This window comes from Manduca sexta, unplaced genomic scaffold, assembly GCF_014839805.1.
Source record: "Manduca sexta isolate Smith_Timp_Sample1 unplaced genomic scaffold, JHU_Msex_v1.0 HiC_scaffold_2065, whole genome shotgun sequence".
Lineage (NCBI taxonomy): Eukaryota > Metazoa > Arthropoda > Insecta > Lepidoptera > Sphingidae > Manduca > Manduca sexta.
The window spans coordinates 1-10,947 of record NW_023592992.1 but is presented as its reverse complement, the minus strand read 5'-3'; the positions used below and the strand labels follow the sequence as shown (position 1 = coordinate 10,947).

General features: G+C 34.7%; 1 protein-coding gene and 1 pseudogene across 1 annotated transcript; one reads left to right on the top strand and one right to left on the bottom strand.

Moving 5' to 3' along the window:
• The first annotated feature begins 658 nt into the window (after nt 1-658).
• On the top strand, nt 659-2,652 carry LOC115454978 (COP9 signalosome complex subunit 8). The gene is made up of 4 exons (XM_037445746.1): nt 659-905; nt 1,002-1,072; nt 1,545-1,726; nt 2,144-2,652. The coding sequence occupies exons 1-4, from the start codon at nt 852-854 to the stop codon at nt 2,392-2,394; spliced, it is 558 nt and encodes a 185-aa protein (XP_037301643.1). The 5' UTR covers nt 659-851; the 3' UTR covers nt 2,395-2,652.
• LOC119191891 lies at nt 2,524-10,587 on the bottom strand (annotated as a pseudogene).
• Between the last annotated feature and the right edge of the window lie 360 nt (nt 10,588-10,947).

The window sequence follows — 10,947 nt, the reverse complement described above, 5'->3', positions numbered from 1 at the left end:
CTGTCGGACAAATAAAATGCAATTTTTGTAGTGTTGTATCCCATACTAGGGATTTTTCAAAACCTTCGAGAAAATGTTAATTAATGAAGAATAATCTCCTCGTTTTTTTTAAATCGGTAAAAAAATAAAATCGTATGTGGAAACATTGCAAATGACACTTGACAGTTGACAGACAGTATTTTTTTGTCTAGATCTAGACCAGTGTTGCCAGAAGGTTACATTTCTTACATTTTTCGTTACTTTTGACCCCCTCGCGTAACATGTAAGTAATTTTTATATTTAAGGTAATTTTCGTAACTTTTGAGAACAACGAGATTCGTAATACAAAATTTTTATTGTAAACAGTTTACGAACGCGTTTCTATTCAACGCATCCAAATTGAACGCACCTAAAACTGGCGGGTCTAAAAAATATTTCACTCCATATCACACTTAGAGATGGCTCGCCATGAGAAAATGAAAAACGTATCTTGCACATATCAAAACTTGATTTTGCTTGAGTGTGCGCACGCACGTTTCCTACTTCGCGAGTCCCCGTGGTTTCGTAGCTATAGAAATGCTTGCCCAAAAACGCGGAAATTAAAAAAAAACAATAATGTAACTTTTGCAGCAAAAATGTAACATTTCAGGAAACGAAACGTAACTTACGACTCAAGGGCCCTGGCAACACTGATCTAGACACTGTTATGTGACAAGTGACAACTGACTTGTTAATATGAGATTTTATGGCAAAAGCTGCATTTCCGAATTCTGATATTATATCGTGTTTTTAAATAAATATTGTTGTGATTGTAAGTTATTAATTCTTACCCGGTAAAATATTCAATAAGGAAAATATAAAAGGGCTTTACAATGATAACAAATTTTGATAAACTTTGTGGAGATCTAGAAAAACAGGAGTTAGAGGTAACGAGTCTCATATTATTTTTGTGTTTATTAAAAGCTATCTGTTGCTTATATTGCTCGAAATTTAAATAATATAATTTTATTACTGTTTATCAGGCGCCGAATGGTATAGCATCACCGTCGACATACGCTCAACTACTCGCCATATATTTATATCAAAATGATTTGTGAGTACTAGTATTCCAACTATATGCACTAACATTGGCTTAACGTATTTGGGCAGCAAAATATGTAAAATAAAAGCATTTAAAAATAGAAACTTGTCCTTATGTCCTCAATTTTGTGATGCTTAAAAATGAATTGCAGTCCCATTTCCTACAAATTGTATGAAGAAAGTTTTTTTGCAATTTCTAACCTTAAAAGTACTCAAGCATTTAATAATTCCAATAATTTTTTTTATACTTGTAACAGGATTGATTGGCATAGAAAAATGTTTTTGCATAAATTGCCCACTTTCGTCATGACTACATTTTTTTTTAAATTTATAAAGGGAGTTCTTAACAACTTCCAAAATGATATACAGCCTCCTAAAAATGTATTTTATAGATACAATGTTTAAGGTGGACCCCTTTTCTGCCCCATCTCAAAAATTCAGCCCCACATACCACATGAAGTTAATACAATCCTAATATTGCACAGATGTAATGCGAAATTCCTATGGAAAAGGATACCACAAAACATAACCAGTAGCAATCCTGAAATAACAGCAATTTGGAGTGTTGGTCAAAAGTTATGGAAGAAAGATCTACCCGGAACTTACCAAACACTGGCTGCTTACAACTGGACTGAACCAGTTGCAAATATCATCAGGGCATTAGAAGGTGAGAAATAGATTGAATGTGGAAAATTCTTAATAAAATTCATATAGGCATTATATCCAAAAATTCACCCTAGTTCAAGTATCAGTTTATATAATGTGGATAGACCTGAGACTATTGTAATATAGAACTATTAAAACATAACAGATCTTAGACACTACAAAAGATTATTTGCATTCATAAAAAGATTCAATTAGTAATAAAAACTTTTTTTTAATTACTTATTTCTTGCCTAACAGTACATCTTCTCAGACACTTAAAAGTCTATGAAAATATTGTCTATGAAAAGTACAAATAACAATGTTTTTCTAAAATAATTAAGGTAATTCTTGCTGGTCCATATAAAAAATCCAAACTGATATGAAATTAATTATATTTTAATTTAAAATAGTTGAATAATGAAGTTATATTTAATTTCAGAAAAAGTCAGAGAAAGGACTTTGAATTTGATTGGCCGCTCCTATAGTTCCATATCACTTGACACATTGGTGTCCATGACCGGGCTCAGTCGGGATGCTGCTCTGCACAGCTGTCGGGACCGGAAATGGACGATAAGTAACGACGGCATCACCATCAATCCACTGCCGCCGGCGCAGCCTGCGCCTCTACATACATCCAGTGAAGACCAACTGTTCAAGCTTACGGAATTTGTCTCATTTTTAGAGAATTAGGTAAACATTCTTTATTGTTATAATTTTATAAGGTGTCAACTCTGAAGAACATTTTCTTTTCTTTAATGTCTAGAATTCCCCTGTCATAATTCTGTATTGGTAAGCCATTCGAAATAATCAAAACCAAAATTCTATTAAATCTTATTTATTAACAATTTTGGATGTTTTTATTGTTAAAAACTATTAAGGAGTATAAAAGAGTATAAATTGGCAGTGTAAATTGTTATTACGTCTATCTAACAATAAAGTTGTAATTCCTATAATGGTTTTTATTCTGTGACTGTTTATACAAAGTACCGTGTCACGAAAAATAAAATATCACAAGCATACATTGTTCGTATAAAAAAAGTAAAAGATGTTTCATGAATTATGAGAATATTTTTACAATCTAAGTTACTATCTACAAAAAATCTCATTATTTTTGACACTTAGAATCTGCCTTGGAACGAAACTTGGTTTTGTCTTGGCTGTAGTCTCATTGAGTTGGTGTCGTCATCGTCGCCTAACGAAGCTTCGTATGCTCGATTTATTTGTCCTCCATTAGGTTCCGCGAACACATCTTTTACTGAAATATTAGCGTTCGACGGCCTATGACGAGGTCCAAGGTTGTTGTTCAGCTGTAACATGGTAAAAGATAATATAGAGTATCTCATAATCAGATTTTATGTTATATAATTCTCTTTTTTGGTCCAACAATTTGGTTAGTGTTCCTTTCTACAATATGCTGATTGGAGTCAAAATATGATTGTGACCCCCAACAAGTTTTATGTTACATCCCCTAATGGTAGCCATTACGCTGACCTGTAACCTATCGTATGAACATTGTTATTGAGGTTGTCTTGTACAAACCATTCCAGTAACTCCATATTCGTTATTAGCACCTAGGGTCTGCATTTGTGATTTTCTTCTCTCCGCCATCACTGAGTTGCGTCTAGTCTCTAAAGCCTTCAGCGTTTCTCGTCTAAGGGTCATCTTGCGATTAAGAACAGGTGTACCTATAATACATGAGTTTAATTAAAGAGATGTTACGATATCTTTAGTTATTTAAAATATTAATGTTTTTTAATTCATTGTTAGTAGAGCTTCAGTACATTATTGTATTATTTTGCGCAAGCACATCACTATGAGACTAAACTATAATCAACTATTTATTTATTTAAGAAAAGTACAGAACAAATTATGACTAAAAAAAATAAACATTGAGGTTCTTAATCCAACAGTTTCCACTAGTAGGTAATGAATGTATAGAAGAAAGTTGTCAAAAATTAATTAACGATATTAAAAATAAAAAAAAACAAACTCAGTCAATCAAGGAAAGCCAATACTACAACATTACCTTTGCGGTGGAAACAGTAGTCATTTGTAAAATGACCTTTGTTGCTACTAAAATAGTAATTATTTTACGAATAAATTAGGTAAGCAACCGTATGTAGGAGACAAAAATATGACCTATGTATATATGGGCACATTCAAGGTGGTTGGTTAAATTAATAGCACTAAATTCTCGTTACCTGGTCCATCATTAGCATTCATATTAAAGAACCGTTTCTTGAAGGCCACATCAAGCGTTCCTATGTTCCTCTTCTTCTGCCTAGCTTTCTCCAAGTTGTGAATTGTTTTCCTTCTACCCACATTGTGCGGTCCCGATCCTGAGTCATTATCGTAATCGTCATCTAGACCGTTTAGTTTCTGTAAGTCTTTTACTATTGCTATTGCATTCTTATCTAATAATGCATCCTGAGATAAGTCGTCCGACTGAAATACAAATATTGTGTCAGAAACATAAATATAATTAGTATATAAATATTAGTATATCGTTAGATAAGTTAGTATTTACCTTCTTCGTACAGAACCAGTTCAGTTCTGTAGATGACAATATGTGCGAAATAGTTCCAAATCTATGGAACAACATAGCGGTGAACTGTATTACCAAGATCAACGCAAAGAAAAATACGAAAACGAGACCAATAGGTTCCAATTGTAGATATTCTTTTGATATGAGCACCTGCAATAGCAAATTAATAATTTTAACAATATGACACTGTGTTAGATCAACAAATATTAATTTCACAGTGCAGTATGATCATACATAGTTATACATAAACACTATGAATACAGAAAAATGAATTACGATAGCAGTAACGTTTCTAAATATCCACTCAGAAAGGAAAAACTTTAAAATAAAAGTAATACATATTTACATAGTCGTATTTAAATAAATATAAAGAAACAATACTGCTGTTATATGACGTGTAGTGTGTTGGTGCATAAATGAAGTTTAACGCAACATTCGTTGAACTATGAAACACTTAGTGAATTTATAATACTGTGATAATTATGTGTTGAAATACACTTTATGACTGAAAAGTGTAAACACGACTTGCAGTTACACACAATACCGTCAATGAAATTTAAACAATTTTGAATGATATATTTCGATAACAAATAATTGAATACAATGTTAAACGTCACCACGAGGTGTGTAGATATTATGTACAGAGGATACCGGTGACCCTGCAACCTTGTTTAATCGAAGAAAAGAAATTCCGCCACCTTAATAGACAGAATAGAAAGACAGAAAGAGGCGTTAATTAACTCCTCGTTGTATCGGATTGGGAAGAGTGCATCAGTCGGGCATATTATAAAGTCTTACAACAGATTGCCGCGTCCCACTGATAATAATAATGTATTCAGTTTAATTTTACAATTTAGGGTTGGAAGAAAGAATTTTGTTACTTCATCGATTTCAAGTAGCAAAGTTAAGGACATCTATTAAGGGTTTGGATATTTATTAGAATGTGAAACCAACAATGTGCCGCCACAGTTATTAAATTTCTGTGTGTCCGGGTCTCCATGCTGGTGTGCCATCCCAAGACAGACCGGTTAGAAGGAGGTCGTTAGACTTGTGAAGTGACACACATTCTGTGGTAATATTTGGCAATACCTCGCCTGTCTCCTCGATGTAGGTAATGTTTGTCTTTACTCCCAAAGGCCAAACGACGTGGAGTTGATCTTTATTGAGTTGTAATAAGAATACTATCAATATAAATAAAGCATTGAACATAACAAATGCGAATACTGATTTATTGCGAAGTTCAAGCAGATCGCCTGCAATGCGAGCCTGTAAAATTTCATAAAACACGAAATATTTAATATAATTGCATCAACTTTCAAGGGTGACTGGGATTGTCGCTTGTGAATGAGAGCGGGTGCCTAGTGGCTCTGGTCCCTAGTCATCTTTGAATGTCGATCGCTCTGTAGTGGATTCTCACATTACCTCTTGTGAAACCTCATCATATGTAATGTTAGTTTTAACTCCGAAGGGCCATTTAACGTGAATGTTGTCCTTGTTCAATTGCAGTAAGAATACAATGAGAACGAAAAGAGCATTGATCATGAAAAATGAAAATACAGACGAGTCTCTCAATTCTTTCAGATCTCTCGAAATACGTGCCTAAAATTTGGGGAAGAGTAAAGTTTAGTATTACGTAAGAAATATTTAACATTCATTGTATACCTGAAATAAAAACTCGTTAGAATAACAAAAAAAAATACTTTTTAAAATTTGCCAAGAATTTAGATGCATCGAGACAGTAGTAAGTACTTAGTGGCTCGTTATTTCTTTTCAAACTTATTATTAACCGAAGTGTTGTTTCATTTAAATAGTGAAATTCTCTTAGTAAGACTTTTTATAGAGTTGTTGTTTATACTATATGTTCATTATTATATATATTATATTATGTCCATTTGAATTTTTTCAAAACTTTGTTCGTGTATTAAAAAAAAAGTAATGAAGGCCTAGAACATTTTTTTTACTGATACGATCATAATGTCTCGATATTAGCCTCCGCCTCTATTTAAGCCACTTAATTTACCTTTTCATCTTTGTCTTCATCAATAGGGTATAAATATTTGTCAAGGAGATCTTTCCAGAATTGAATTTCAGGTGGACTTAAAAAGTCTACTTCTCCTTTTTTCAGATCAGGGTCCTCAATCCAGTAGGGATTTATGAGATCGTCTCTCCTTTCCTAAAATAGAAAAGGAAGCTTTAAATTTAACATTTGCCGCAGAATCAAGTGTAGACTATTCTATTATTGCATATATTACACCATCAATAATATGAAGTATATAGGCTTTAACATTGACTAAAACATTTTACTATTTATAAATATTAGTGGAAAATGTGCAAAAATTAGGCTTTCGTTTTTTTTCTCTTACTCTAGGTTCCGTAGACAAGGTGCCAGTATCAGAATCTGAATCATTTTCTTCCTCTGGCCCTTCAGCCAGCGGGTTTAGTTGATGATCACCATTGGTGCTACCCCGGTGTCCTAAAGACAATTTTCTGCTTCTGGCTATGCCGTGAGGATCAACAGCTCTGAAAAGTAATAAAATATATTTTTTTAAATGAAATATCTTACACATGTAACATGAATATCTAAACAAAGTAATTTAACTCACTTCTCAACGACTTCCAACTTTTTCTCTAATTTCTCAAGGGTGGACGCTATATGCAGGAGTTGTACTTTCTCCTCATTTCCTTTAGGATGTGTACACAATAGACACTTGAAAAGACCGGCGAACGAAAATTCTATAGATCCTTCTTCTTCATTACTGTTCACACCTTGAAGGAAGCCCAAGAGATTTTTGTTTTGCCTTTTTTGCCTCTTCTGCTTCCTTTTTCTCTTGCTCAATTTCCTGAAAAGTTCGGTATATTGATAATTTTCATTCCATTTTCCAAACCGAATTCAACCGAACTACTGTCATCCGACTTACCTTTTTAGTTTTCTTTGTCTGTACTTCACGAGTACCCCATGATACTACGTTCAGATTTATAATAGAATACAAAATCAAAAGCAAGTACATAGAAGGTATAGACAACAGATAAATAATACCGGGAACGATACACCAAAACTCTTGTGGATGTAAACAAGCCGCTATAAAGAATGAACTCGAAAGTGATATCAAGAAAATGGCCGACGGCGATCCTATACCGTCCTCCCTAACTGAAGAGCGGTACCCACGATTACAGCCATCATTATCATAGCATATGCCGTTGACAATATTTGTGCCACCAGGAGCTGAAAAATAAATTAGTTAAAGCAACAGTCTCTCTATTATACTAATATTACTTACGAATATAAATTGATTACGAACCTGGTATTCTGATTTCATTGTGAAGCAAACGAACACGAAAATCGCAATGGGATAGAGGTTGTATTCAAAGGAGGTCCAGTTGTCAATTCTAAAAGCTGCCACGAAAGCACCCACCAACATAAGGAATATAGTGCCGGGGCCCAAGATCGTACCACCCATCAACATCATCTGTAATGTAAGAAGATTTTAATTAACAATTATTATTAATCAATATAATAAAAGTAGTATCGTCGCTCTCAGTAGTAGAGGAGGCCCGTGCTCAGCAGTGGGCAAGTATATAATACAGGGCTGATATTATTATTATTATTATAATATAATAAAATACGTAGGATTTAATTAAACTGTCAGAGATTAAGCAAATCTTACAATATATCTATAAATACGTTAAGAAAAAGTTTTGAACCCCTTTTTAAGCACATTGTGCGGATAAAGGTATGTAAGATTTGACATAATATATTCATATAAGAAGGAGATAAATAAAACAGACAAAAAAGCTTATGTACAATATGGGTTCAAAATATATTAAAATAGATCGTCGAATTTCAGCAAGTTGACGACTCCAGTCGTGGTACCAAAAAATGTACCAAATTCTAATACTAAAACAAAAAAAAATGAATTGTCTTGGCACGTACTTGGTAAGCAATGTAGGGGGTAGATATGTTGTCGTTGATTTTGATCGTATGTTTGCAGTCCACAAGCAAGTCCATAATGTTAGCTATAGTCGAAGGCACCCATCGACGACGTTGGTTGTAAAACTCGCTGAAACCTTCTGGACAGTGGGTGTAGGCGTCGGATGCAGCTGAGTATTCTACTCGGTAACCTCTTTGTAGCAAAAGCGTACATAACCATCGATCTTCCCCTGTTATAAAAATAAATGTTGAGTAACCTTTAAAATTTACGCTGAGCTGTTAAAACTCTTCTTGGTCCTACGAACCTTGATCGTACTGTACGTAATGCCGGGCCTCATCAGATCGCAGTGTATATTTCTTCATGACGTTGTCGTCCATGAGCGCCTTTCCCCTGAAGAGGGAGAAGCATCCCGGACTACAGAGTACGCAGCCGATCATGTGTTCAGTCGCCTTTGCAGCCAATGACCAATAGCATATTCGAATAGTTGATACCACACCATAGGACCTGAAATAGATATATATATTTTATAGCTGAAGCATAGTTCTATTGCATATGATAATATTTATGAAAACTATTGTTATTTTATCTCAATCGTTACATATAAATAATAGTCCGCTCGCTACATCTATGTCATAACGCGATAAACTCAAAACCTACCGCACCGATTTTCAAGTGGATTTTACCAAGGGACAGAGTGATTAAAGAGGAGTATTTATGCATATTTATCAATAATGTCATAGAAAAAAAGTTTAGCCATAAATCAGGGTCAGCTCACTATTTTTATTATAATTATGAAATATCGTGCAGATATTTACCAGAGCCAACAGGGTGAATACGACCACAAGCTGCTCCCAGATTTTTGTTCTTTTTCATCAAATCAATAAGTAGCCGGACAGCATGGGGTTGGAAATCAATATCTCCATCAAGTGTAAGCAAAAATGTGTTTTCGGCCATAACTTCCTTACGATCCACGGGTATAGGCAATTCCATTAGGCGATGGCCCAGAAGGTAGTACATGTACATCACCTAGAAAAATTAAATATTAAGAACCTGTATTGTACGACATTTTCTAAAAAACAGTTACAGTTAAATACTAGTCATCCAAGGACTACCTGAGACCAACGTTTCCTGTGTCGAATCTTTGCCTTATCTTTCAAGTGACAAATCATTTTCGTTTTTCCTGGCAATACCCAAGTCAGGCGGCCACCGTACGGTGCGGGATATTTCTTCGGAGGGCGAATTCGGATATTTGTCTGATGCACATTCGATGCGGCTTCGTCAATCGTGTCGACTAGAAGTTTAACGAAACGGTTCACCTGAGAATCGTCGTCACTATGATCTGATATTTCGAAAGCGTCGTCCAAGTAGAGTGAGCTGAAAGGGAAACAAATAAAATTAGTAATATGTGATTTTGCCGGTTACAAATATTATACAATATTGTATGCGACATAACTTACTCTCGAATTCGTAGTAATCGGGATCGACCACGCGCAAATACTTCTGAGCCACACGTCGAGCGCACTGGTCTTCGTCCAACCGCAGGATAGACTTCAAGAACTCCATCATTTCGTCTTTAGTTTCGTGCCACATAGTAGCGCAAGCGTATATTCTTGTAATCGAGTCAGAAGACTTTACTGCTTTTGGTGAAGAACCTGTATTATCCGTATGAACAGAAATAGTTTCGTAGTATTCATCTCCTTTTTCCTTTCTATTTCGGCAAGATCCTGAAAATTAAAATATTAATATTAATCTTTTACCTTGCTAGTAAAAGGGATTTAAGGTGTTATATATACTTCTCATGTGGTTCACATGGTTTATTTACTGTGTAAAAATAATAAAGTGCTGTAAGGATAGGTCATCGATTCCTATATTTCTTAATCGCCTTTTACGAATACTCAGTCAAATTAATAAATAAGTTGCCATTCCATTTTGTCGCATAATATTGACTACAAGAAATAACAATTTAGGTTAAGTTTCACAAGTCTCAAGCAATTTTCATTTTACAGTTATCATATTAAAGAGCTAATGTAGATAGTACCCATTTTACTACCATTTATTTGAGAAGATTTGTCTGATTTTTGTATTTGGTCGGCTTATACATTGAAACGACGAATAGTATTTACTCAAGAATTGTGAAACAGGTCAATAGAGTAAGAACAAGTGGGTTAATCATTCAACTTGATATACGATACAAACCTCAGTCTTTACATCCTTTTGGTCGTCTCTTCTGTTGAGCGCCATACTTTGATCAATAAGTAGCCCGTTATACATAGGAAGAACATACAATTTCTCTGTAGAAGCTAAACGTTCGGCTTTCGGGGTCCAAATATGTATCGTAATCCACGTTTGTGACAATAGCCATAATAACCATATCCATGCCATTTGACGTGATATAAAGTCACTTAGTGTAAAACTGAAAAAATAATCGAACATTATAAACATGATATCGTACTTAGGTAATATATTTTATACAGCGGCGATGGCCTAATTGGTTGTGGAACGTTGTGCCTAATTGGGCGCCGAGACGAATGTCCGTAGGTTCAAATCCCAAGGGCACAAACCTCTGACGTTTCTAAAAAAATTATGTGTGTATTTTTTGTGAATTATCGCTTGCTTTAACGGTGAAGGAAAACATCGTGAAAAAACCTGCATACCACAAATTCTATTAGGAATTTTCGAGGGTGTGTGAAGTCTACCAACGCGCACTAGGCCATCGTGGTGGACTAAGGCTTATTCCCTCTCAGTAGTAGAGGAGGACCGTGCCCAACA